This window comes from Neofelis nebulosa, chromosome 4 (assembly GCF_028018385.1).
Source record: "Neofelis nebulosa isolate mNeoNeb1 chromosome 4, mNeoNeb1.pri, whole genome shotgun sequence".
Lineage (NCBI taxonomy): Eukaryota > Metazoa > Chordata > Mammalia > Carnivora > Felidae > Neofelis > Neofelis nebulosa.
The window spans coordinates 156,571,612-156,599,318 of NC_080785.1; the positions used below are offsets into that span (position 1 = coordinate 156,571,612).

The 27,707-nt window shown below is 57.2% G+C and overlaps 1 protein-coding gene across 4 annotated transcripts; it reads left to right on the forward strand.

Moving 5' to 3' along the window:
* The first annotated feature begins 804 nt into the window (after positions 1-804).
* On the forward strand, positions 805-26,562 carry PDE4C (phosphodiesterase 4C). Of its 4 annotated transcripts, XM_058727463.1 has the most exons (17): positions 805-910; positions 1,316-1,370; positions 5,688-5,893; positions 16,287-16,478; positions 17,360-17,396; positions 17,487-17,560; positions 17,849-17,901; positions 18,276-18,388; positions 18,469-18,562; positions 19,078-19,241; positions 19,414-19,512; positions 19,958-20,122; positions 20,209-20,308; positions 21,154-21,308; positions 23,101-23,223; positions 23,482-23,664; positions 24,238-26,562. In XM_058727463.1, exons 2-17 carry the CDS (start codon positions 1,329-1,331, stop codon positions 24,631-24,633), a joined length of 2,196 nt encoding a protein of 731 aa, XP_058583446.1. In that variant the 5' UTR covers positions 805-910; positions 1,316-1,328; the 3' UTR covers positions 24,634-26,562. The 4 variants fall into 4 exon arrangements, with proteins under 4 accessions (XP_058583446.1, XP_058583449.1, XP_058583448.1 ...); XM_058727466.1 differs by lacking the exons at positions 805-910; positions 1,316-1,370; positions 5,688-5,893 and adding an exon at positions 7,600-8,542; XM_058727465.1 differs by lacking the exons at positions 805-910; positions 1,316-1,370; positions 5,688-5,893 and adding an exon at positions 13,066-13,235.
* Positions 26,563-27,707: the final 1,145 nt, after the last annotated feature.

The window sequence follows — 27,707 nt, forward strand, 5'->3', positions numbered from 1 at the left end:
ACAGCGGGGGTGAAGCCTGCCCCGGGGACAGGGTCATGCTCTAATGATTTTTGGGGGCAGAGGGACGGCAGGGCCTCCCCGGCAGGCGGCTGTTCTGGTGACACATTAACCTGCAGTAGCTCGAGAGGTGACGGCACCACACAAACCCCTTTCCTCTGGCCACAGCCCCTCCCACCCAACCCCAGGGTGGGGGGGGTGTGTGCTGGTTCCACTGAAGCTCCAGTCCCTGCTGTTTGTGAAGAGGGCATTGACCAGAGAGGGTCATCGATCTGCCTAGAGTGGCACAGTGTGATGACCAGCTTTCCTGGAGCCTCCAGGGACCCCCCAGAGGGCCACCCCCAAACTCCTGAGGCCACACCTCATGGGCTATGCTGTGAAGCATGTGTCCCAGACCCTGAGCGGGTAAAATCTTTCCATTCTTACTCAAATCTGCACCTCTCTCTGTCTCTCCTCTCTGTCTCTCCCTATCTGTCTCTTTTTGTCTCTGTGTGTCTCTCCCTTTCTTTCTCTCTTTCTCTTTCTTTGGCTCTTCATGTTTCCATCTCTCTGTCTCTCTTACAAACACAGGAACAATTAAACCTAACACCCCACCCTCCCTGAGCCTACCTCCCCCTTCACACACACATACACTTGGTCACACTCCATGTTGGGAACCCCCCCACACTCTCCCCCGTCACTCTGCCTGCCACCCCCTGGCTCTGTCCTCAGGGTGGTATATGGGTGTGTCCTGTCTGAGCCTGGCACTCAGACAGTTAAGGGGCTCCGCCGGGATGGGGGGGGGGACCCTGAGCCGCCCACTTGGGCAGGTCCAGTCCTCCCTTCCTCCGCTCCCAGGGAGGTCACGGGACTCAGGCAGGACTCAGCGGTGGCAGTGAGTGCCAGGCCTGCCCGGGGCCTAGCAGGGCCTTGTGTGAGTTTGGGGAGTTCTCAGCCAGTGGACTTGGGTCCCTGAATCCATCAGAGCTGGGCTGGGAGCTGAATGGATCCCCATGGGGCCCGGGGCCAGGGGACTTCTTCCCGAAGGTCCTTATGCTCCAAGGCTGCTGACCCTGGCACGGAGGGAGCAGGAGGCTTGGGGAGTGTGCGTAGGCATCGGGGCCTGCTGTCCTTGGATAGGGGCCCCCGCAGAGTTCTGGGGGGGGGGTGTCCCACACTGGCACCTGTGGTATGGCCCGGGCTACCTTGATTGAGTATCTGTGGGCTCTGAGAGAGGGTACAGGGTGTGGGATGAGCCCCCTGTCTGGGGGGAGTCTCACAGGGGTACGGCTGGGCTCTCGGGGCCTCAGGGATCTCACATCTGTCTCCCCGGGCTCAGAGATGCCTGCAGGATGAGGCGCAGCGGGACGGCACTGTCCTTCCTGCTCAGTGAGGTGAGTGGGGGCTGGGGGCTGGGGGGCGGGCTGTCCAGGCCGTCGGGGAGGGGGTCACAGTATGTCCCCTACTGGAAACACCCAGAGTTGCCTGGGGGCCTATTGACAGATAGGGAAACCGAGGCCCAGAGAGGTCACTAGGAGTCTGGGATGCAATCCAGGTGTCCAGCCCAGGGCCGCAGCCAGTGCCTTTAGGAGCAGGAGACCAGTAGAGGAGGAGGGAGCAGCAGGGAGCCTTGGGGTCTGGATGCGAGGTTTTGACTGCCCAAGGGAAGGAGGCCTGGGTGCCCTCAGTCCCGGGAGGATAGGAGGTCACACCTTAGGGACGGGGCCAACGACCTCATTCCGGGAAACTGAGGTAGTAAGCAGAGAACCCAGCACGGGCTGACTTTGAATCCCAGGCTGATCACCAAGGCCTGAGTGACTGATAAACTGGAACTCTGTTTGCTTATATTAAAAAAAAAGGGTGGGGGCTAAAATTGTGTGGTTTGAGAGAGGTCAGTATGAGCTGGTCCCCTGCAGCAGGCAAGGTCCCACATGCCTTAACTCATTTATCCACAGCCCAGCTGTCTATGCAAGGAGAATAAGGATGAGGGTAGTCCCAGTTTGCAGATGAGGAAACTGAGGCACAGAGAGGCTATCCCTCCCTCAAAGTGAGTGGCCAACTGAGATTTGAACCTGGGCCTTTGGGACCCTTGTCTGCACTCTGAACCCCACTGCCGAGCCCCCCAACGTTTCTACCACCCAAGATCCTCCTGTTCCTCCTTTTTTTTTTTTTTTAATGTTTTTATTTATTTTTGAGACAGAGAGAGACAGAGAATGAGCAGGGGAGGGGCAGAGAGAGAGGGAGACACAGAATCTGAAGCAGGCTCCAGGCTCTGAGCTGTCAGCGCAGGACTGTGAGATCATGACCTGAGCTGAAGTCGGACGCTTAACCGACTGAGCCACCCAGACACCCCCTCCCGTTCCTCCTTTTTAACGTGGTGTGTGGGAAGGCCCTGGTCAGGCCCCAGCGAGCCCTGGCAGCCAGCTCCTTCTCTGAGTCACACCTTCTTCCTCTGTGCAGAGGGGACCCCCCCCCACCATGTTCCCCCAAAGCACACAATTTCCCAGGAGGTGACATTTAAGTTGAATAAATGAAAACAAGCAGCCAGCCTTGAGGGAGAGCTGGGGGAAGGGCGTTCCCTGCAGAGGGCAGAGTGCATGTAAAGGTCCTGAGGCAGGTTTAGGTGGGGTTGGGGCCAGCTGAGCTACGGGGAGATGGAGGAAGGTGAGAGGCAGCTGTGGGTAGGGCCTGGGGCAGGTGGGGTCTCAGGGGCTTCTGAGAATTTGTTCTAGGGGTGCTGGGAACCACGGGACAGTAGGGAGCAGGCGAGAGACAGTTTAGGGTTTGTCTTAGAGGCTTGCAGCCAGGGCTGGCTCATATCGAGATCTTGGGCACAGGCAAGGAAGATAGCTTCTCGGCCTCCCTCCAAGCCCTTCCCCCTCCTCCCCCTGAGGCTTTCTGTCCCCTTGCCAGCCTCTCAAAGGGAAAGCAATTAGTCTGGAGTGGCAGTTTGATTCATGCTGCAGCTGAGAGGCCAGGAGGACCGTCCCCTCTCCAGCTTACAGCTCTGAGAGTGCCCCACTCTTGCCCCAGCCCTGGTCCAGACGGGGGAAGGTCAACCACTCCCCACAGGGCCTGTCTTTCCTGTTTTACCCTAAAACCAGCCTGGCCCCCCACAAGCCCAGACCCAAACATCCAGCCGCCTCCACTGGCTTCCCCTGGGAGGGTCACATGATATTTAAACCAAGCCCTAATTATCATACTCCCCCCCCCCCCCCCCCGCCGCCAATCTTCCCCATCCAGGTGGCCCCACCCACCCAGGTAACTATGTGGCTATTAGTTATCCGGTAAAGGACTGGTCACCCATCATAATCATGACGTACCCTTGAATCCCCTTGAACATCCATGGCCATGGCCCATCCCTCAGCCTCCAAAACATATCCCAAATCCACCCGTGGGCCCCACCGTGATCCTGACCTACCGAGATGCTGCCCCAGCCTTTACCCTGCCCCCGACCGTCCCTTTGCCCTGAGATCAACACAGGAGGCTTCTTAAAATGATAAAGCAATTCACATCCCTCAGAAGTTCTCAATCCACTCCCATAATCAACTCCCAACTCCTCATCCCACCCCCGAGCCTCTGTATCAACTCCCCACCCACTCATCTCCCGCACTCCACTCCAGCCCCTCTGGTGTTCCTCAAACCCGCCAGCTCAGTCATACCTCAGGGGCTTTGCACATGCTGTTCCCTGTGCCTGGTATGCTTTTGCTCTAGCTTTCTCCTGGATAGCTCCTTCTTTCAGATCTCAGTTCAAAGTTGCCTCTTCAGAGAGGCCCCTAACTACACCTGAGCAACATTATCTGTCCCCCTCACCCCATCACTCTCCAGGCTATGACACAGTTTCATTTTCTTTCTAGCACAATGGGAACTTTTTTTTTTTTTTTTTTTGGAATGAATAAATGAGTGAGTATGAATGTGGGCAGGTGGTTTCTCCATCTGGAACTGAGCTTCCCCAAGAAGAAAATGGGCAAGTGACATCCCAGTGGACTTCCTGTTCTGGGAGGGACCCAATGCATCCACACACCCCACCCTCTGCTTTCCCTGCACATCCTCCCAGCTACCACAAAACCTCCCAGGGGAGGCCCAGTGCTGAACACTTAGATTTCTACATTAGAATTCAGGTGCTCCTGGGAGAGGGTTATGCTCATATGGGGTTGGAAGTGAGGGGACCGGTTAAGTATCCTGGGTCCTAGAAGGATCAGATCTGTGCAAAGAGTTTAGTGGGGCTGGCGGGGCGGGGGAGCTGAGCAGTCCCTGGCTCTGTGACTCTCAGCCAGTCATTTCCTCTTCCTCCGTGAAGAAATAAATGCCCTGCAGAAACATGGCTTATAGAGGCGCAACTGATGTGTGTTCCTCGTACCTTCTTTCCTGCTTCCCCTTGCCCTAGCTCTGGCCCTGATGTGCCATATTGTCTTGGACCTCGGTTTTCCTATGTGAATGTCTGATTGTCGAGATAGACTAATTGGTGAGGCTTAGTGGCAGAGCAGGAGAAGGCTGGGCTGCCCCTCTGAGCTCCACCTCTCCCACATCCCATTTACTCCTTTGATCCCCCAGCGCGTGAGTGCATGTGCACACACACACACACACACACACACACCCAAGGCTGTGAATTCCAAGACCTGGAGTCAGCACCACTGACAGGTCTCAGACTGTGACTGGAACATGTGGGCCTGTCCTTTTATTATCAACACTGCCAAATGATTGGTATCACTTTCATCCCATTTCACAGATGGGAACACTGAGGCATGCTTTCCCCTACACCACGTGGCATGGGGTGAAGCCAGTTCTGTTGGGCTGGAAAGCTCACCCTTGCTGATTCATCAGTTCGTTCTGATTCTGTTTGATTTTCAAATGTCTCAAGTGTTTCCTCAGGACATGCTTGCCAACACCCTCTCATCTAATTTCTCCTGTTCAGTTCTTCCTTCAGGAAATGAGGCACCACAGCTCTGAATTCAGGATTTATTTGCCAACAGCAAACGTGGGCATTTTCTTCATCTCTGAGCCTCAGTTTCCTTGTTTGTAAAATGAGGACGATGGGGAGGGGGTGCCTGGCTGGCACATGCGATCAGCATGCGATCTCGATCTCGGGGTTGTGAATTTGGGTCTAGAGACACACATTGGGTCTAGAGATTATTTTAAAAAATAAAATCTCTAAAAAAATTTTTTCAAATAAAATGAGGATAATGGTCTATGTACTAGCCCTGTTGTGCCCTTGTGAACTAACCTGTGAGGGATCCTTAGAACAGCATCTACGCGCAGTGAGTGTGCAAGAAAGGTTAGCTATTGGCATTGTTGTTATTCACTTGTCCATGTGCGGCATGTTTTATTTTTATGTTTTAATAAAAAATATAATATGATAGAAAATCACTAGACTATTCTTATATTAAATAGCAGTGTATATTATAGAATGTTATCAATAATAAATATACTACGTACTAATTGATTAATAAATAAATATTGCTGCAATGCCCGCTGTGGGCCAGGACCACTCACATTCTGCGGGTCTGAGATCCACACGCCCATTTCATGGATGAGGAAACTGAGACTCAGAGATGTAAATTCACTCAGGGAGAAAGTAGGACCGAGATACGGCTCTCTGGTCTAGTCCAGGAATCTGGGTGAGGGCATCTCAGACTCTCCTCACGGTCCCCTGGGCCCCGGAGAGGCACCTTGCCTGGGAACTTGCTGACGTCTCACCACTGTCTCCCCAGCGGGTCCGAGAGTCGGTGGATTCTGGCTTGGCTCCCATAAGCCCGCTTGGCAGTGGTCTCGTCCGGAGAAGATTCTCAGGGACCCCATTGCTGCCGCCGCTGTCAAGCCGCCTTGGAACCCCTGGAGAGGGTGAGCCCAGTGCCCGTGTGGTGTTCACCATCGAGGCTCGAGGAACAGAGCAAAGCCACAGTCCAGGCCCAAGCAGGTGAGGAGGCAGATGGGGATGAAGGGGGCCAGTCTCAGGAGAGAGACAATGCCTCGTCTAGCTGAACCTTTCTCTAACCTGTTCAGAAAACATTTGTTAAGTACCTACTGTGTGTCAGGCCCTGTATCGGTAACACAGCCACGGGCAAACAGGGGCTCACAGGCTGCTGATGGAGAGAGACTCATACCAGTTGGAGAGATCAGAGCGCCATGGGAGTCCAGAGGAGGTTTCTGACCCTGCACTGGGGGGTACGGGGTGAGGAAAGGACCACTTGGAAGAAGTGGCATCTGAGTTTAGCATGAAGGATTCAGCGAAGTCAGCCACAGAAGGGCAGGGAAGCATACGCCAGTTAGAAGGAACAGAATGTGCAAAGCACATCTCAAGAAGACCCGGTGTGCGCAGAGCTGAACACAGATCAGTGTAATTGGAGGATGGTAGGGGAGCCTGCGGCTGTTGGCAGGGGCTGGACCACATAAGACCTCATGGTGTGCAACGGGGAGCCATGGGTGGGTTTTCAAGTGAGTGAGTTGGTCAGATTGGCACTTAAAAAATTCTCTGTGACTACTGAGTAGAATTGTCAAGGGCAGAGGCAGAAGCAGCAAGAGCCCAATGAAGAGGCCTGGGCAGTTCTGGGCAGGAGATGGTGGTACGTAGACCAAGGTGGAGCCATGGGCTGGAGAGAAGTAGGCAGATACAGAAGTTATTTACGAGGTAGACAAGCCAGGCATTGGTGGACACCAGCAGGAGTAAAAGACTAGGGGGATTGGTGTGGACAGCTCCTAGTCTTTGACCCTTCACAGGTGACATCCCTTTTCACCCTCCCAACAATGCCAGGATGTAGGACACGAACATTATCCCCACTTTCCAGAATAGAAAACAGGCTGGGGGGGGAGGGGGAGGGGTGGAGTGACAGCCAGCCAGTGGGAGAACCCATGTCCCCTGCCAATGGACCAAGTTATCTCCTACTGTCAGCTTTAGAGGGCAGGGGGCTGAGAGGAAGGGCAATGACTGAGCCATGAAAGTAAAGTACATAGAAGAGTTGTTTGTGCTGAACCCAGTCTGTTTGGCCAAACATTTCCCCTTTCTCCAACCTGGGGACACAACTAGGGTAGAGGGTGGTCTCCATGAGAAATATCCTTGAAATGGCCTTCTGAGATCATGGCTCTTCCTGCCCCCAAATCTACTGCACCAAGTGGCCCCAAATGCATCCCTGCCCCGGCCCAGAGACTGCACCTACCAACCCGGCCCTGCTCTTGTCCATGTCTGCTTCTGTTAACCATAATAGAAAATGTTCTCACCCTCCCTCTGCCACTTACCAGGAAATTACTCCTGGGATTAGGATGTCTGGTGGGTAGGGCCTTGAGTTTCTAGAACTGGGGAAGGGAGGGGCAGGCCTGGGATTTGAGGGCAGGAATCATGGCTGTGAGGTGGGGCCCAAGGCATAGTGGGACGAATGAGATCCCACCATTTCCGCCGAGGGTCTAGGCGTTGGTGTGGCTATGAAAGCGTGCCCCTCTCTACCCACCTCCGCTGTTGTCAGCCCCGACTAGACGCAGTTTCTGTGTGCCCACCCCAGGGATGGGAGGGCCCTGTTACAGCCCTCCCCATTTCTCTGCCCTTCCCGGATCCCTGCCCTGTGTGAGTAGGGGCTTCAGGGCTCCCAGGAGACCCCATCTGGGACTGAACTGCTAATCCTCCCTTCCTGAGCTTGACAGAGAAACACCATCTGTGCCTACTTCTGAAGACCAGAGCCCTTGACTCTGCTTCCAGACTGCTCCTTGCTACAGTCATTGGGGAGGGTTGAGGACCCGCCGCTGCTCAGCTTTCAGCACCTCCTGGGCGGACGACGCCCCGGTGTGGAGGTGTTCCTGAACCCCTGTCTCTGCGCTTTCCTGCAGCTAGCTCCTCGCATCTCATCCACCCGGAGTCCCTGAATCTACCTTCCCCTTCAGCACCAGGAGAAGGGACAGAGCCTTAGCGCTGGGGAATCTCCAGAGCCCCTGTCTCCCAGCTCTCCATTCGGCAGCAACAGGGAGGACAATCTCTGTCTTCACTCCAAGCTCATGTCTTGACCCTTTTTCACTCGGCACTAGAGGGGAGGACAGCAAACCATTTTCTGCTCTCGGGGTATCCCCAGCCCCTGTTTCCAACCCCCACCCCCAAGTTCTTCTTTCCGTGCTATCCTTCAGCACCATCTGGGCAAGGACAGCTCCTGGGTGTCAGCCCCACCTTGAGTCCCTGTTTCTACCTTCTCCCGCCTCAGCACCTCCGGCGCGGACAGCTGCTCGCTGTCGCCTCCACCCCCGGTCCTGGCCCGACCCGGGCGGGCGCAGATACTCCTCGTTCTCGGGGCTCCCGTGCCCTGCTCTCTCTGCTCCCTGCTCTCCCTGCCGCCTTCTTCTGGCGCATGGAGACCCCAGGGGTCCAAGAAGGGGAGGAGGCATCCAGCGAGCTGAGGCGCGTTCGCAGCCGCCAAGGCATAGCCAGACCCCCGAAGCACTTGTGGCGTCAGCCCCGGCGCCCCATCCGCATCCAGCAGCGCTTCTACTCGGACCCGGACAAGTCCGCGGGCCGCAGTGAGCGGGACCGGAGCCCGCGGCCCGGGCTCGAGAAGTCGCTGCGCTCCTGGCCCACCTCCTTCTACAGGCGGTAGGTGGGCGGGGGCAGGGCACTCCCAAGGCGTGGGGGAGGGGCGCGCGGGGCCTGGCGGGAGTGGGGGAGGGTCCTTGCTTCTCCAGGGGCGGGGGTCTCTGCTGCTTGGCTTGAGGCCGGTTCTTTGGAGGAAAAAGCTGCTCTTTATGTGGGTTGGAGCTGGAGGGTTTGCTTATGGGTTTGTGACTGGTTGTGTTAAGGTGCAGTTGCATCTGAGTGTGTGTCTGAGTCTGAGCAGTTGCACCCGTGTGTACTCCGACCTGTTGTGCGTGTCCAGAGCCAGCTGTGTCTGTGGCTGACCGGATGCGTTTGGGTGTGCGTACATCGCTGCGTACGTGCCTATGTGTTTCCCCTTGTGGTGCCCACGGGTGTGTGACTGACGGTGATCTCACTCTGACCCAGCTGGGTGTCCGAGGGTCCTCCAGATCTTGGAATGTCCTGGGACGTTTGTGGGGTTGGTGGTCACCGTGAGTATCTGAGGGCACCCTGGGGAGTGTGTGTGAGAGGACCAGGGCAGGCTATCCACAGCGCTGGGGGAAGGAGCTTCTCTATGGTCTGTCTGGCCACCCTTCTCCACCCTGCCCCCTGTGACCTGGGGAGGAGAAGAGAGCCTCTTGGGGAGACTGGACACAGCATGCTTTTTCCACATCAAAAGGGATGGGGTGGAGATGGGGGGGGTGGTAAAGAGGGAGGGCTGCTGCTCCTTTTTCATATAAACCAAGGGGGTGGCAGGCAGGGGAATAAGACAGACAGAAAACAAACACAGAGAGGTAAAGCGGGGGCCTTAGAGGGACCAGAGATGGGAGTCTCAGGGCTAGAAGTCTGAGGAGGTGGAGGGTTGAGAACCAGGATCTAGAAACCCCAGGCCTTCCTTGAATGGGAGGGGGAGCCACCTGACTCTAGGCCAGATCTAGAGTCCTGGGTTTGAGGCCAGGCAGGGTGACGTCAGACGAGTTGCTTTCCTCTCTGGATCTTGATTTTCATTTTTCCCACTTTGGCCCATGGACCTCCTGGGGCCACTAACTTCTTACTTGGCCGACAAGCCTGGACTAACACTCCCAGCCTGGTCCTCTAGCAGCTCTGGGAGACATCTGGGGCAGATGGGCCCCATGGCCCAGAGGATTTGGAGCTGTTCCCAGGTGACCCAGCAGGCCCCATGCCCCCACCAGCCCCCGCCCCCCATCCCTCAGCTCCTCCTGTCCCCACTCCCAGTGACTCATGATTTTCCATCTTCAAGAAAGAACAAACAGACGGGTTTGGGCCCATCTAGGGGGAGACTCCAAGTGGCTCCGGAAGGCAGGGGACTGTGTTCCTCTGAGTGTGTGTGCATGTGCATCATGTGCATATATATGCCGGTGTGTGGGGGAGGGTCTCAGCCCTCGGGGAAGCTGGGTTCAAGGCTAACCTGCTGTGTGGTCCTGAAAAAGTGGCAATGCTTCTTTGAACAACAGTGTTGACAGTGAGATGCAAACACGAATCTGTACTTTCTACGTTTTGTCTTGAACTTTCTGTGTGGGAGCCTCGTTCCCCAGCTCTGGCTGTCCTCCCTACTGCCCCAGGCAGATCATGTGGTCTGGGAGGATGCTAGCATCTGGCAGAATGAATAGAATGTGCCAAGCCTCAGAGTCAAAGAGGACCAGAACAGCTCTGTGAAGAGCTGAACACAGATCACTGTGGCCGGAGGGTGGGAGGGGAGCCTCTCTTATTCATTTACATACCGAGTGCCACACGCTGAGGGCACACTGTGAGCAAAGGCATGTCCTTCCTGCCTTTGAGGGTCTAGTGGGCGAGGCAGATCCAGATCAAATAATCATGGCAGGAAATGTGAAACTGTGCCTATGAGAGAAGGACGCTCAGAGGATATTTGCCCATCTAGTTAGGGAGGGCTTCCTGGAGGGGGTCGTGCTCCAGTTATGACCTGAAACACGAACAGTCAGCCGGAGAAAAGCATTTGGGCACAGGCATGGGGTGGGAATGAACCTGGCTGGTTCAAGGAAAAGTAAGGAGGGGGGAAGAGGCTGGAGCAGAGGGAGCCAAGAGGAAGGAGGGGGGTGAGGGAGGCTCAGACCTCAAAAGGTTCAGACCATACAAGGCATTCAGAGAGGTGGGGGTTGAGACAGAAGGGCAACAGGGAGCCATGGAGAGGGTCTGGAGCAGAGCAGGGTGAGATCTGCCCCATGTGAGCATATCTATAACTGGAACTCAGCCCCCACCCTCCTCCCTTTGTCTAGACTCTCCGTGGGGACTTCGGCAAGTCATGGCTCCTCTCCAGACCTCAGTTTACTTGTCTGTAAAATGGGCACCACAGCACCCATCTCACTGGGGCCACCTGGTGGCAGAGGAAAAAAGTGTCTGCCCAGGGAAGGAATGCTCAAAGGGGGGGTGGGGGGTGCGGGGGGCGGATTCCAGTGATATGTTAAGGGCCCTAGAGTGCTGGGCACTTCCTCAGGTCATGCAGCACACAGGGACAAAGTCAAGGTGGGAGTCCTCACGTCCACCTCTCCTTCAGCCTCAGCTCTTTACCCGGCTGGGTTCGGGGCCTCCCGCAGTCAAGCCGGCCAGGCTTCAGTTTCTCCATCCCAAAAGCTATTAATAGAGCATTACTGTTAAAACTGTTAATAAAATATTTAAAGTTGAATCTATTAATGTTTCAAACCATTAAACTGTTAAAACTTTTGATCAAACATGAATGTCAGAGTAGCCTCTGGGACTCCAGAGGGGCTGGAGCCAGTTAAGCATTAAGTGGGAGAGGGCACAAGCTAGGGAGCCCTCCTGCCTCGGCTTGAATGACCCTGGCCCCACCACTCCCCCAGACAAGTGAACACCGCCTCTCTGTGCCTCAATTTCCCCATCGGCAAAATGAGCACGATAGTCCCCACTTTGTAGAGCTTGCTCTGAAAATCAACTGACTTTTACATGCACAGCCCTTGGCTCAGCTCCAGGCTAGTAGGAAGCAGTTTGTGTCAATGCATTTCGTCTTAGCTCTCCATTTCGTATCTGTGACTTCTGGGGAGGGACTGAGTCTCTCCGTGCCTCAGTTTCTCCTTGGGGACACCAGGCAATTCCAAGCCCCTCCCACGGGGCCGAGGTGATATCAAGGCTCCCCTGACCCTGTCCCCAGTGCCTCCACCAGGCTGATCCTGGCGGCCTCTATCCCCTGGGGACCGGCTATAATTAGGTCCAGCCACAGCAACTACAGATGGTATTTTTGTCTTGGGACAGCAAGTCTGGTTCCCACCAGGTGTCCGGTTGCAGGGCCATGGGAGCAGGAGGGGGTTCCCAGCCAGGTCCTTGAGACTCTCTGCACTCCTGAGCCCCAGCGGAACCCTACTTCTCTGAGCCTCCGTTTTCTCACCTGTACGATGGGGCCAACGGGATGGTTGGGAGTCAGGAGAGAGTCAGAGTTCTCCTGCCTGTAGCACCTCAGGCGTCCCCGCTGAAGCTTTAACCACCGCCATTGTATCTCACATTCCCCTAGGAGTGCCAGAAAGGGGGGTGCCATTTGTCTAAGGACCCCAAAACTCATGAAGTGCCCTGGGGCAAAGCCCGGGCGGGGGAGGGGGTGTCATCCCACAGCAGGGACACAGATGCACTTAGAGCTGCCTCTGCCTAAAACATGGGCATTCGAGGTCCTGCCTCCGAGTGTGATACCCTGAGACTTGGTTTCCTTTCCTATGGAATGGGGCAGGGCCATCCCAGTGCCAGCATTCAGAGGATAGAACACCTGCTACAGACCCCTGGAAACCCCCAGACACACACCTCCCTTTCCAGGCCCCCTGGGGTCCCTCCTGGGGCAGAGGAAAGGCAGTTGATGCTTCACAGACGGAAGACCTGGCGAGAGTGGAGTGCGGATGTTTGTCTAGTAGGAACAGCAAAAGAGAGGAAAGGATCCAGAGACGGGGCCTGGGGAATGTCAGAGTGGGTGGGGGTCATGCGGGGCCTAGTGGAGGGGGACTCAGAGAGGGGGAGCTGGGTTTGAACCCCGCTGCCTGTTACTACCTCCCTCCAAGCCTCAGTTTCTCCACCTGGCAAAGGGTTAAGGGTCTGTAGTTTCTGGGCAGCGCCGAGGGGCTCCAGGCCTCATTGTCTCCACGCCTCATTGTCTCCACATGGGAAATGGGCAGAGGGGCGCTGGAAGCCCTGCGTGAGACGCGGGCAGCCCCTCGGTAAACTCCGTGCCTCTGTGACCCTCTCACAAAGGGGGACGCTTCCCTTACTGACTTCCGCATTTCACTCTTTTCAGCCAAGTTACCAACCCCAGAAGCTGCTCTAATTAGGGACATTTAGGCAGAGAGAAGTGGCGTAAGATCCGGGTTCTGGGACCCACGGGGCCACCCCCAAAGGGAGGGAGCAGAGAGTCGCGTCCAGCTCAGTGCCTCAGTTTCCCCCATTGGTCCCGGTGGGGGCATCAAGGAGAGGTCCCGCGGCGAGGCGGGGCCAGTGCGCCCTCTGCCCCCCCCCCCCCGCCGGGCCCCGCCCCCGCGGCTGTCCAGAAAAGGTCCCGCGCAGCCCGCGCTGGGTGCAGCCTCCATGCGGTCTTGGCGATGCAGGGACCCCCCGCGCCCGCCCCGGCCCCCGGGCCCGGCTCTCCCCGGGGCTCCCCTCGCGGCTCCCCCGGGCTCTTCCGGAAGCTCCTGGTGAACCAGAGTATCCGCCTGCAGCGGCGCTTCACTGTGGCCCATCCGCTGTGGTGAGGCGAGAAGGAGGGCCTGGCGGGGGTCGCCAGAATCGCCAGGCTGGAGGTGGGAAGGGCAGAGTCAGGGACAGCTGGAGCCGGGTGGGGAATCCGGGTAGGGATGCTCTGCCCCTCCCTCTCTTTCTCGGGATCTCTCTCCCTCTGCCCTCTCTCGGTCTCTCGTACTTGGAGACTCTTTCTCCATTTCTGTCTCCCTCCACCCGCTGCCTGTCCACATGCCCTGGGGACCAGCGTCTGTCCCTTTCCAGATGTGCAGCCCCGAGCCGGACGGGCTGAGGCTCACGTCTCCTCCTGACCCTCGTCGGCCGGGGCAGGCGGGCTGAACGCCCTGGCGGTGAGGGGAGGAGGAAATGACTCCTCCCCTTGGTCTCGCTCCCCAGTCGGGTCCCGGAGCCAGCGACTAGATGGCCCCCGGGGAGGAGGGGTGGGCTCACACTAAGCCTTCGGTGTCTACAGATGAAGACCTGATTTGACGGGGCCCTCGAAACAGGGCGTTCGCAGCGTAAGCGGGAGAGTTGTGTGTCCCCCGGTGAAAGCGGACCTGCCCTCGCGGAGCGCTGGCTCCGCGCAGCCCCACACGCGTCCTACAAAGACTCGACCCACTGTTCGGGTTCGAACCCCGACCCCTTCAGGAAGCTGTGACCTCGTGGGGCTCGGGGGCGAGGCTGGGGCGGGAGGTGGGGCTTGTGGGCGTGGACCGCGTTTGGCGCCTTGCGCTGGATTCGTGCCGCGTTACTACTCACTTGATAATTTGGCACCTGGCGGCTCAGGGACTGGAGGTCCCTTCACCAAGGTCACACGGCCAGCGACAGCTGGCAGGGTGGAGGGAGTCGTGACCGTGGTCCTTGATGGCTCCATTTCAGCCCCGGAGGGGTTGGAGGGGTGTCCCAGATCCCGGAGAGCGTCCCCAGAGCACCAGACGCCCGCGAAGAGGGGTCCCTGCGGAGGGAGAGAGGTCCTCTCCGGAGAGAGCTCAAAGGCGTTGAGGGAGAGCCACCAGTCCCAGAAGGTGAGACTAGAGGAGGGTGGGTTCCTCCGGGGCCCTCTTGCCTCAGTTTACCTAAGACGCGCGATTCTCATAGTCCAGGCGACCTCGCTCCGCGCCGCCCGCGTCATGGAATCACGGTCTGACCCCGCCGCTCCGGGCTAAGTTTAGAGCAGAAAGAAAAACAGCTTTTCTCGCGGCGCGAAAATCCCGGCCCAGCCCTTAACCCTCTGCACCTATTACTTGGATGCGAATCCAGCACCCTGTTGCCTCTCCTGGCCTGTTTCCCTCTTGATCCATAGATTTGCTCTTCCAGAACATTTGAGGAGAGGCAAGGAAGGGGTAGAGGTGCACCACCCCCAGGACTCCCCCCTCCGAGGGCAGGACTCCCCCCTCCGAGGGCCGCTAGCCCTCCAGGGTGTTTCGCTGCCCGCCACCAAGCCCCGGCCTGGGCAGGGTAGGGTTAAGAAGCCCCGCCCCTAAGGGTGACGTCACGAAGCGGGAGCTCGGAGGTCCCAGCAGCCTAGGGATTCTCAGGGAGGCGGCGAACTCGAAAAGGCCGAGAGCAGCCGACGTAGCCGAATATGCCCGAATTTACCCGAGTGAGGCCGGACGAAGCCGAATACGCCCGACTCGGGTCGAGGGCCCCCCGGACTTGCTCGGAAACCGAGCGCTGCCGGATTTAGGCGAACATGACCGAATGTAGCCGAACCTTCCTTCCCGAGCGCGGGCGGACGTATCCGAATCTTACCGAATTCACCCGACCGAACCTATCTGGACCAGGCCCAAACCTGTGTGATCAGACCAAACTCAGGTCAAACCCGGCTGTACTTGACCGACCCAGACCGAATCCGGCCGAACTGGACAGAATCCTGTCGAATCCCCCACCCCCACCACGGTCTGAGCCGAATCCCCTGCTCAGAATCTTCAGGCAGGCGCTGATCCTGGCCCGTGGTCTGGGATGGGGTCCCTTCGCAGGGGACGAAGCGGACACCGGCCCTTAGCCAGGAGCCCCATGTTTGGGGCGGTCTCCGGTGTCTTCCTGTCTTCGCTTCTCCTGCCTATCCGCTTCTCAAAAGCCCATGACCCACACACAGATGGCCCCTCCTCTCCCTGGTTGCTAACTGCTCACTGTCCTAACTCCTCTCCCACACTTCTATTTCCCCGGGCCCCTCCCACTTCTTCTCTGATCTCTAATCCCAAGGGGTAGGGGTGTAGATACCCATTACCCAGTCAGAGTGTGGCATGATGGAGACACAAGGGCTGACAGCTGGGAGGGGGTATTGGGGATTATCCGAAACAAGGGGCACCCGAGGGAGGGACGTTGGTGCTCCGGGCAGAGGGCACAGCCTGTGCAAAGGCCCGGAGGTGGAAAAGAACAGGCAGAGCGTTTGGACCTAAAACGAAGCAGACGAGTGGGGAAACTGAGGACAAGGCCAAGTGAGCTGGGGGCGTGGTCGTGGAGATTGGGGCCGGGCCATAAGGAATGGGCTGGGGCCTGGGAGCTGGGGGTGGGGGCAGGTGATGGGAGCATCTCCTAAGCCGGCTGGGGGAGCCTTGGGGCGTGTCAGATCCAGGCAGGACCCTGGTCTCCAGAAAGGAAACCCCAGGAAGTCATTTCCAGTCCCCGTGAACTTACCATGCGACCTCGACCTTCATTTACACAGTTGCCCCTCGTCAGGTCCTCTGTTGTAACTCCCTAAAAGCCTCCTCGGGGAAGGAGTATACCACGCCCACATTAGAGACCAAGTGGTTGATGTCCAGAGAAAGGCTGAAACCCACCCATGGTCACACAGTCCCTTGGGGACAGATCCGAAACTCATGTCCCAGAGTCCAGGTTGCTCCCAGTGGGAAAGGCTCCGGGGTACAGATGTGGAGACAGAGGAATGAGAGGCACGCGGTCCCTGAGTAGGCGTGTGCCTGTGGGGAGGTAGACGAGCCGGAGGCTGTTCTGCCCAACCCACCGAGGCCCCCGGGAGGATGTGACAGCGGGTGTGGGCCACGGCCAGGCCTCCACATGCCAGGACCCTCGGCACTGACCATGCCTAATCTGCCCTCAGCTTTGATCTGGAAAATGGACTGTCGTGCGGGAGAAGCACCCTGGACCCTCAGGCCGGGCCTGGCCTTGGCCGGGTCATCCAGGCCCCTGCTCAGCACGGCCAGAGGCGAGAGTCCTTCCTGTACCGTTCCGACAGCGACTACGACCTCTCACCCAAGGCCATGTCTCGGAACTCCTCTGTGGCTAGTGATCTGTGAGTCCAAGACTGATGGGATGACACCTCCTTGTTCGTCCCTCCTTCCTTAATGTCTCCATTCAGCAAACCTCCTTCAAGTGGTCACTTGAGCTGGGCTTTGCAGTTTAAGCAGGTGTTTTCCAGACAGCTCCCTTATTCAGTCGAGCATGCTGAGAATGATACCCAGTAAGTCTCTTTGCTTGACTTTAGCCTGGAGTTCGGTGGCGATCCGGAGATGTTAAGTTCAGTGACAGCAACCGAACAAACACCTTGATTTGAGCTTCGTGGTAGCCATACTGAAAAGAAAAACACGGTGTATGGAAACCAATTTGACAATAAATTTCATATATTGAAAAAAAAATAAAAAAAAAGAAAATTCAAAAAAGAAAAAAGAAAAACACGGTAATTTCCGCCTTGCCTCTCTTAAGAAAGACCTCTGCTGCCCATGGTTCACTATTTGTGAGATGGGGCTTGGTCAGAGGAGCTCTGGTGGCTTTCAGACTAGTCAGGTGAGGGGAGCATAGGGACCAAAGGTGGAGTCATGTGGGGAGGTCACACTCAGTAGAGGGCATAGTCTGGGTAAAAGCTGGAAGAAGGCGGTGGGTGTGGGGGGCCTGGGTGGCTCAGTCGGTTAAGCATCGGGACTTCAGCACAGGTCATGATTTCCCAGCGGTGAGCTCAGACCCCACATCAGGCTCGCTGTCAGCGCAGAGCCTGCTTTGGATCCTCTGTCTCCTCTCTCTCTCTACCCCTCCAATGTTCGCTCTCTCTCTCTCTCTCAAAAATAAATAAACATAAAAAAAAAATATATATATATATGTATAAAAAGCTGGAAGATGGGAACCAGCGTGAGGGCTTCTCTTGGCCGCCCTTCCTGATGTCCCGTCTCCCCCCCGCAGACACGGAGAAGACATGATTGTGACGCCTTTTGCCCAGGTGGGTGCCCACCATTTGCCCCTCCTCCGCTGGGCCAAGCGGGGAGAACCGACCCCTGCCTTCCAGCGCTGATCGCGCCCCTTCCGACAGGTCCTTGCAAGTCTGAGAACGGTTCGGAGCAACGTCGCAGCCCTAGCCCACCTGCAAGGCCGCGGGGCAGCCACGTACGCAGAAGGCGGGGCGGAGGCGGGGTCAAGCCGTGAAAGAGACGGGGCCAACTCGGGCAGGCATCGGGGCGGAGCCTGCGGGAGGGAAGGGCAGGAGGGGGCGGGACGAGGCCTAGAGGGGCGGGGCCTGAAGACAGGTGGGCAAAGCTGCGGTGGGGCCTGACCCGAAATCAGGTGGCCGGCGACCTGAGGGACGGGGCGAGGCGGGGCAAGGGGTGGGTAGGGGCGGGGCCTGGGGGACTTGGGGGCGGGGCCCACGAGTGAGGGAGGCCATCTGTACCGCAGGCAGGCGTCGGTCGAAAACCCCCTAATTGGCAGTCAGCCCCCTCCACTTACAGGTAATGTGCCTGCCCCTTCCCCTTCCTCCCACAGCTGGACGGCTGTGAACTTCCTCTCCATGGCGACCTACTCAGCCCATGAGTCCTTAGGGACTTGCTAATTGTAATCTCCAGAACACCTTTGGGGGTGGGATCTGCCATACCCATATTACAGATGGGGAGGCTGAGGCCCAGGGAGGGGCAGAGACCTGCCCATCCATGGTCACACAGCTACTTGGGGACATGTCTACCACTCAGATCCTGAGGTCCTGAGTGGCCTTATTGGGAAGGGCTCTGGGGTCCAGATGCAAGAGAAGGTGGCATGAGGGATGCGGGGTCCCCAAGGCGGGGAGGGGGGAGGGTGAGGCAGGCCTCCTGACCAGCTCGGCCCCCAGAGGACACTGGGCAGAAGCTGGCTCTGGAGACACTGGACGAGCTGGACTGGTGTCTGGATCAGCTGGAGACACTGCAGACGCGGCACTCAGTGGGGGAAATGGCCTCCAACAAGGTGAGGAGGGCCAGATAGCCCAGATCATTTGCCTCCGGCCACGGTGCCCCCATCATCACTGTCCTCACCTTCCCCTGCAGTTCAAGCGGATGCTGAACCGGGAATTAACTCACCTGTCTGAAACCAGCCGCTCTGGGAACCAGGTGTCCGAGTACATCTCCCGAACCTTCCTGGGTGAGCTGTGGTGGGTCACTGCTTGAGCAACACAATAGAGGTAGGAAGAATCAAGAAACAGAAAAGACTTCTCTTACAGGCCTCCTGGGGAGACAGAGCTGGACACGGACACTTCCAACCCCATGGGTCAGAGCTGTTCCAGAGAGAGGAACAGAAGGAACTGTTAGGTGGAGGGGCATATTCAAGCTAGGGTTTTGAAGTACGAGTAGAAGTTTTCCAAGGGAGATAGGGAGCGAACGAGACAGCTGGGTCTCCACCTTGGGAGATGGAAAGCACATTTGGCTTTTTGGGGGGAAATGCTGAGCCCTGGTTGCCGACGGGCAATATCAAACAGAAGAGGTCACTGAGGTCAGCCATGAACGGAGAAGGGTAGCTACGGGCCGGATAGGGACTTTACTCCAAGCTCACTTTGATCCACATGAGAAAGAAATAGGTAGGTCCGTGACCTGAGGCGAGGCAGGATGACCCCAGCAGGTGAATCAGTTTCCCTGAGCCCCGCCCTGCTCCATCTACAGACCAGCAGACTGAGATGGAGTTGCCCAGGGTGACCCCCACGGAGACCCCAAGGCCCATGTCCCAGATCAGCGGCCTGCGTGGGCTCCCCCACAGTGCCGGCCTCTCTGCAGCCACCGTCCCACGCTTTGGGGTCCAGACTGACCAGGAGGGGCAGCTGGCCAAGGTGGGTCCCCAACTGGAATACCGAGACTTGCCGTTGGGTCCTGGCTCTGTGTGGATGCCCTGCCTTGGGCCTCCGTTTGCCCACCTGTAGATTGGGCAGGTGGGGCTCAGCATAGGACCTGAGGCCCGGTGGGGGATGGGCTGGAGTTAAGCTTCAGTTCTTCGCATTTTAGGAACTGGAAGATACCAACAAGTGGGGGCTCGACGTGTTCAAGGTGGCAGAGCTAAGCGGGAACCGGCCCCTTACAACCATCATGTTCAACATCTTTCAGGTACCCTCCCCGCCCTTGGCTTCCGACGCTACTGGGCTTCTTTCCTTCACATCTTCCTACCCCAAGGCCTCGGGGGACACTCGTTCTTCAAGTCCTCCCTGATCCCCCCGAATGGCATAATGCGAGCTGCGTATTGAAGCACAAATAGGAGTTCACTAGGTGGAAAAATGCATTGGCGACAAGCCTCAGCCCGGAGCCTGGCCCTGAAGAGACTCAGGGTTGGAGGGAAGGACTGGGCGAAGAGAGCCCCGGGCTTGTGAGGTCAGGGATAGACCAGAGGGGCAGGACAGAGACCAAGGGAGTGCGGAGGGAGAGCAGGGAGGGCGTCCTGGAAGAGGGGGCATTTGAGGGACGGATAGGAGCTCAGAAGGAGAGAAGGCATAGGAACAGTCTATGGTGCTGCCCCAGAGGCCAAGGCCTTGACTGGAGGCCTGTGATGGACCAGGAACGAGACCTGCTCAAGACATTTCAGATCCCAGCAGACACACTCGTCACCTACCTTCTGACGTTGGAAAGTCACTACCATGCCGATGTGGCCTACCACAACAGCCTACACGCCGCCGACGTGGCTCAGTCCACGCACGTGCTGCTGGCCACACCTGCCCTTGAGGTACTACCCTAAGTCTAGAGGCAGCCAGGGTGGGTGCAGGGTGCAGGGAGCCCACCCCTTACTTCTCACGCCGCCTGCCTGCCCAGGCCGTTTTCACAGACCTGGAAGTCCTGGCTGCTATCTTCGCCAGCGCCATCCACGACGTGGACCATCCTGGGGTCTCCAACCAGTTCCTCGTTAACACCAGTGAGTCGGGGGTGGGGCCCCAGCTGTCAATCATCTGACCCCAGACCCACCCATTCCTGCTCTGAGCCTCATTTCCCCATTTGTGAAATGGCTGGGACAGTCCTTCCCTTTGGTGCTCAGAGCAGTTCCAGGTACACAGTAGGTGCTCAATACATGAGAAGATAACAAACGTGGCGGGGCTGATCTGGGGCCACAAAGGTTTTAAAGCTCAGGGTCCTTTCGGGGCGCCTCGGTGGCTCAGTCGGTTAAGCGTCCGGCTTCGGCTCAGGTCAGGGATCTCACGGTTGGTGAGTTCCTGCCCCGCATCGGGCTCTGTGCTGACAGCTCGGAGCCCGGAGCGTGCTTCGGATTCTGTGTCTCCCTCTCTCTCTGCCCCTCCCCTGCTCGTGCTCTGCCTCTCAAAGATAAATAAACGTTAAAAAAAATATTAAAGTTCAGGGTCCCTTCGAGATGTCGGAAAAACTCAAATAATTACTGGGTGCCTCTTGTATACATCCTTGGAGAGCCTGCGATGAGAGTGGAGCCTTCTTACTCAACCAGCCCAGAGTCCAGTAAGACGGTGACTCAGTTGTTCATTCAACTGGCACTCAGTGCGCACTGCCTCCTGCCACGCCGACGCCTCAAGGGGTCCCCGGTCTCGAGGAGGGAGATCTGAACACCAATGTCCCCAGACCTGCAGTCAGGGCAGGGCTAGGGGGAAAGACAGAATTCTAGAAGGCTTCGCGGAATAGAGGGCATTAGAGTTGGGGGCTTCGTGTGCGAGTAGGAGTTTGCCTACCAACTCCTTTGGGTGGAGGTGGTGGGTGGACAGGTCTTGAGGCTCTCTGCCCCCCCCCCCCCCACAGACTCAGAGCTTGCGCTCATGTACAACGATGCCTCCGTGCTGGAGAACCACCACCTGGCCGTGGGCTTCAAGCTGCTGCAGGCAGAGAACTGTGACATCTTCCAGAACCTCAGTGCCAAGCAGCGGCTGAGTCTGCGCAGGATGGTCATCGACATGGTGAGGACACGGCTATGAACGGGATGGGGGTGATCTTGGCCTGGCTGGGGGTTCGGTTGGACCTGGACATGTCTCCGCTCTGAACCTGAGCTTCCTCCTCTGTAAAATGGGGCAGTGACCATCCAAGCCCTGGGTGAGGGTCACCGGACCCTTGGCTGGGGGAATGAAATCCTGGCAGAGTTTCATAAACTGAGTTTCTGGGGTCCCAGGTGCAACTTTGTTCTGAGCCATAAGTCTGTCCATTTGGTATGTTTCAGATCAAAAGACAACAGTAGGCTTTGGGGTCTTGTGTCTCATTCGTTAATTATTTAACATTATTATTATTATTATTATTATTATTATTATTATTTTAATTAAGTAGGCTCCACGCCCAACGTGGGGTTTGAACTCACGATCCTGAGATCAAGAGGCGCATGCTCTGCAGACTAAACCAGCCAAGCGCCCCTCTTTCATTAATTTAACAAGCGTTTATTGGACACCTATTGTGTGCTTGCCCTGTGCCAATGACCAGTAGGAGACTCAATGGCCTGTGGAGGAGACTTTAGGAGACTCAATGGCCTGTGGAGGGGCGCCTGGGTGGCGCAGTCGGTTAAGCGTCCGACTTCAGCTCAGGTCACGATCTCGCGGTCTGTGAGTTCGAGCCCCGCGTCGGGCTCGGGGCTGATGGCTCAGAGCCTGGAGCCTGCTTCCGATTCTGTGTCTCCCTCTGTCTCTGCCCCTCCCCCGTTCATGCTCTGTCTCTCTCTGTCTCAAAAATAAATAAACTTAAAAAAATATTTTTAAAAAATGGCCTGTGGAGGAGACTTTAGGAGACTCAATGGCCTGTGAGAGAGAGGAACCCATAGGCAGAACCTAGAGATAGAGCCGTGATGGGGGGAGGCAGGGGAGTACTCAAGGTTGGGGAGGGCTTCCCCCGGAGGGAACACTGAAATTGGCAGGACTCGCAGGGTGTGGCGGCCATGAGGTAGGGAGGAGTGTCTCTAGCAGAGGGAACAGCATGTGGGGATAGCTCAGAGGAAACCAAGAATTAAAAGTTTGGTGAGGTGGTCTTGACTTGGGGCCTTGGGCAATAGGTACCCCCGGTAGGAACATCATTTCGGGCGGGTGGGAGGTTTGGGGAGAACTTTTGAGATTTTTCTTTGATTCTCAGAGGAGCCCACGCACTGCATGTGGATCACTCCTGGGCTGGCTGTGCTCGGGTCCAGTGAAACTGATTATTATTTTTTTTTTTCAGTTAAGTTGAAACGGCTGTGCTCAGAGCTGAACTTCCCTCCAAATGTCTGAAAACAGCCTTTCTGGCCGCACGGTGGCCACAGGGGGGTTGGGGAGCACCAAAGGCAGGTCCTTGCTGGTTTCAGATCCACCTGTGGCTCCCGTGGCCCTCTGAATAAATCCCCCACTCCTCCCTGAGACTCACTGCTCCCCTCAGCTGCCATCGCAACTGCCTCCTCTGTGTTCCTCAGCTCACCCGGCACCAGGGCCTTTGCACAGGCTATGCCCTCTGCTGGGCTTCACCACCGCCCTCGGGCACCCCAGCCCCCCGTTTAATTTCTCTCCCTGTGCCCTGTCCCATGTGTGGGATGTACCCTCACGAACCCAGCAACCTTGGAGAAAGGACCGTTGACTCAGCTCCTCTGGTGAACTGAGTTTACAGTGAATCTTGTGACACCCCCCCCCCCCCATTTCACAGATGAGGGTACTGAGGCTCAGAGGGCTAAGGAGCGGAGTGGGCGTGGGGTCTGGAAGGTGAGGCGGGCGCAGTTCTCATCCTCGTCATCTTGTCTGCTCCCAGGTGCTGGCCACGGACATGTCCAAACACATGAACCTCCTGGCCGACCTCAAGACCATGGTGGAGACCAAGAAGGTGACAAGCCTTGGAGTCCTGCTGTTGGACAACTATTCTGACCGCATCCAGGTGTGTGTCCAGATGGGCCCTGGAGCCTCGGTTTCCACGGCTCTCACCTAGCTTTGCTTACGAAGCACCGGCTGCGCAGCCAGCTTGAAGAAACGGAGGCACCCAGAGCCACACGCTGACGCCTTGGCCCTTCTTTCCCACCCGGGCCTCAGTTTCCCCACCCGTAAGATGGGGGTGTTCGTGGCGCCAGCCTCTCGCGGAGGCTACCAGGCCTGAGAGTGGCCCGGCCCGAGCCCTCCCGAGCCTTGGTCTCCCCAGGTCTTGCAGAACCTGGTACACTGTGCTGACCTCAGCAACCCCACCAAGCCGCTGGAGCTGTACCGCCGGTGGACCGACCGCATCATGGCCGAGTTCTTCCAGCAGGGCGACCGGGAGCGTGAATCAGGCCTGGATATCAGCCCCATGTGTGACAAGCACACCGCCTCGGTGGAGAAGTCCCAGGTGTGAGGGCCCCTGGGCTGAGCCACCAGCAGGCACCGGGGATAGGGGAGGGAAACGCTGGGTGAGCCGACCCCGGGAGTCCTGGCTTGACCACAGCTGGCCAGTGAGGGGAAGTGGCCTAAGGGTGAGGTCTGCCCTGGGCTGTGTGGAGTCAGTCCCGGGAGGCATTCCCTCTGGACTGCGGGGAGAGGGATCTGTTGCGGGGGCGGGGGGGGGGGGAGGGATCCGTACGGGAGGAGTTTGGAAATACCTGTTTGGGTGCCGTGGAGGCGGGGGGAACCTGGAGGGGCTCCCAGTCTGGGGGCCACATACATCCGGCCCTGAGGTGAGGTGACCGGGGTGAGGTAGGGAGAAAGACTTAGGGGTTGAGGGAGACCAGAAGGGGCAGGAGCGGTTTCCCAGAGGAGGGGCTGTTTGAAGAGGGTTCTGAAGGATGAGTAGGAGTTGGGAGCTGGCATTCCAGACAGAGGGAACAACCAGGGCAGAGGCCTGGAGGCCGGACCAGGTCTAGGTTCCACGGTGACTCACGCCACAGCTACCTTCCCCACCTCCCTGCCCTGTATCAACCCACAGGTGGGTTTCATTGATTACATTGCACACCCGCTGTGGGAGACGTGGGCTGATCTCGTGCACCCAGACGCACAGGACCTGCTGGATACATTGGAGGACAACCGTGAGTGGTACCAGAGCAAGATCCCCCGCAGTCCTGTGGATCTCACCCGCCCCGAGCAGGGTGGCCCCGACAGATTCCAGTTTGAGCTGACTCTGGAGGAGGCAGAAGAGGAGGAGGAGGAGGAGGAGGAGGGACCAACATTGGACACGGAGGTCCGGGAGTCACCCGACACTGAGCTGCTGGTCCCTGAGGCCAGCCCAGACCCTGGGGCCCTACCCCTGGACAACCAGAGGCCTGTGGGCAAGCCCTGCGTGGACCATGAGGCCAGTGTGATGGCTGAGCCCTTCGGGACCTAATGGCTCCTGATTGGGTGGGTGGGCCTTCCAGGAAGAGGTCCGAGGTGGCCCCTGCCTTGCCTCTGTCCCCCGTCCCCACCACCCCTACCACTGAGGGAGAAGACCAAGCTTTTAGTTCTAGGCAGGCCTCACGGTCAAAGCGAAGGCAGCTGGCCGGGGGCCAGTCTGAACCTGGATTTGCTGAGAGAGCTCTCCAAGGGGCTGGGCTGGAGGCAGCCTCTCCCAGCACCCTTGGGATCTCTCCCTCCTGGGCTTCCACCCCCGGTGTGGAAAGAGGGTGTCTTGCCAGGCCCCTCGTCCACCTTCTCCAGCGGCCACTCTTGAGGGACATCCATCACTTGGTTGGTTCACCCTTTATCACATGTTTATTGGGCACCTGCTGTGTGCCGGGCTGGGCCCGCTGCGTGTAGCCCTGCACGAGGGGGTGGGGAGGCAGCCCCCAGGCGATGCACCCCCACCTCAGGCGCCTCGCCTTCATCTGCCAGGCAGCTCCACGCAAGAGATTGGAAACTCGAACGGGAGAATTTTCAGCACCAAAGCTTTGTCCCAGACCCGATTCTGGCTCAGGAGCTCCGGTCGGGACCAATACGGAGCAGGAAAGAGGGCTCGGTGCCGGGAACTGTCTCTGAAGACTGACTTAGCTTACGACCGCCTGCGCACTCACTGGTTGTTGCTTTAAGTGGCTGTAGTTTCTGTCCTCGGGCCTGTGGGTTCTGTTCTCCCTAGCCCCAGGACCCCTGCCGCCCCCCTTTTCTCCCTCTTACAGAACAGCAACAAAGCACAGAATCCGCCCCCTCCCCCAACGGCAAATCTCTACACTTCCTGTTTCTGAGGCTCCCCCAGACTCCCTATAGGGGGAAGGGGGCCTCTGACGCTTTCTTTCCGGGCACAGCCCGTTCTGGGCCTCAGTTTCCCCTCCATGGCCTGATCCTAGTACTTGGGTAAACTTTGGCTGGAGGGTGGTGTCCGTGACCTCTCCGAAATATCTTAGAAACGTGGGGCACTGAACGTGTCTCTGGGGTTAAATAAACCTATCACCCAAAATTAATGCCGCGCCCATCTCAGGGATGGGGAGACGCGGTTGCAAAGAGGGCCGTTTTGCCTGCTGGGCCGCGCAGTTGGGAGCTGGACAGTAGCCAGCGGCGCCCCCTGGCGGACGGAGGCACGGAAGGGAGGCGGGGCGAATTCGGGGATTCTCCTCGCCTTACCCGCCGTTTCTCGGCTCCCCGCGACGTCGAGCTCATGCTGAAGGGGCCTGCTCTGTGCTCCAGGATCAGGTTCGATTCCCGCCTCCAGAAGCCTCAGTACCTCCCCGCCCCGCCCCTCGTCGCCTCCCTGAAGAATCATACATGACACAAGTCATCAAGCAGCCCCTGGCTTCAAGGACAGCTGGCTTCATTCCTAAATAATTCCCTTGATGATTCCATCCCACTGATAAGATTCATCCTCATCACAAGTAATGATCGAATTCCACAGAGGGAGAATTAAAATTCATCTGGGTCACGAACTTGGTGCGTTTCCTTCCAGACTTTTAAAAGGCAGAAATTTAGGGGCTCCTGGCTGGCTCAGTGGGTTAAGCGTCCAACTTCGGCTCAGGTCATGATCTCAAGGTTGGTGAGTTCGAGCCCCGCATCGGGCTCTGTGCTGACAGCTCGCAGCCTGGAGCCTGCTTCGGATTCTGTGTCTCCCTCCCTCTCTCTCTCTCTCTCTCTGCCCCTCTTCTGCTCGTTCTCCGTCTTTCAAAAATGAATACACATTAGAAAAAATTAAAAAAATAAATAAAAGGCAGAGATTTAGGGGATTTGTATTTATAATTATTTCTCCCTCCCCCCCCCTTTACTTACAAGTAATATGTGTTTACTGTAGAGAATTTGGAAATAATGGAAACATAAAAAAAAGAGAATAAAATTCTGCTATAACCTTCCTGTAGATCATCTGCCTTCAGCCTCTCACCTTATTTCCCCATGTTTATTTTGTTTTTGTTTTTTTTCTCTCCACCTACTTATAAGAACATATGTTCCCCTTCAATCTGGGTCACAGGCATCCCTCTCCCTCCTACTGACTGCACTCCACCCATGCTGGCTTTCCATACCCCAAGTTATGGCCCCACCTCAGGGCCTTTGCACACACATACTGTGCCAAACCACCTGGATTGCTTCACCCCCACCCTCATTCTCACTGGTTGGGTCTCAGCTCAGCGTCTCCTCCCCTGCACGGTCCTTCCTGACCCTCCATCCCCGGCTGGCACTCGTGGAAGTTCTCGAGGATTCTTGGATTCATGTCCACCATCGTCTCCACACCCTGATCCCCACAGGCCTGGGCCAGGCCCACCGCACCACCCTCAGTATCCCCTAGAGATGAATATTGACAACTTCGAGTCTCTTAACCTCTCTGAGCTTGAGAAGAGTGTGTCCTGAGCCACGCACCGAGCTACCTGCTTGAGGTGCACATTAACTCTGTCTCTTCCTTCTCCCATCTCTCAGGTGTAGAAACTGAGGCCTGCAGAGGGGGTGAGTGAAGTTGCTCGCATGTTCAAGGTCCCCCACTTTCTCCTGTTTAGGGTCCTTACCAAGGGACACAGTTTTTGCCTCTGTGGCCTACTCTGTACCTGAAGAGGAAGGTTGGAGAAGGGCTTCAGGGCTCCTTGGAACTTTCGGCCCTTGTGACCTCCTAGGGAGACTCTCAGGGCCTCAGTTTACCCTTTCTCTTAAGGAGACGTTGCCTGGGCCTCTCCTTGGAAAGGAGAGCTGGAAAGAGGCTGTCCCTTGAGCTTGTTTAGTGAACATTTGCTGTTCCCTCTTTCTGGAGGGAACAGCTCGTTCTTCAGGTTCCTGCTCAAATGGCACTTCTTCAGAGAGGTTCCCTAGCCTCCGTGGCCAAAGTCAGCCTCTCTCCAATCATTCATTCATACATGTCCTACCATCACAGGGCACTTACTGTGTCCACAGGTCTAGGTGCCGGGGACACCAATCCCTGTCTCTCAGAACTCTCAGATGGCTGATGGATAAACAAGTCAAATAATTATTTCTGATGGGGATGTGTCAGGAGAAGGAGAAATATGGCAACGTGATAGG

Coding starts and splice junctions, on each gene's coding strand:
- PDE4C (XM_058727463.1), top strand. CDS start 1,329: ATGAGGCGCAGCGGGACGGCACTGTCCTTCCTGCTCAGTGAG. Junction 21,309..23,100: donor GCAGGATGGTCATCGACATG/GTGAGGACACGG, acceptor GTCTGCTCCCAG/GTGCTGGCCACGGACATGTC. Junction 23,665..24,237: donor CCTCGGTGGAGAAGTCCCAG/GTGTGAGGGCCC, acceptor ATCAACCCACAG/GTGGGTTTCATTGATTACAT.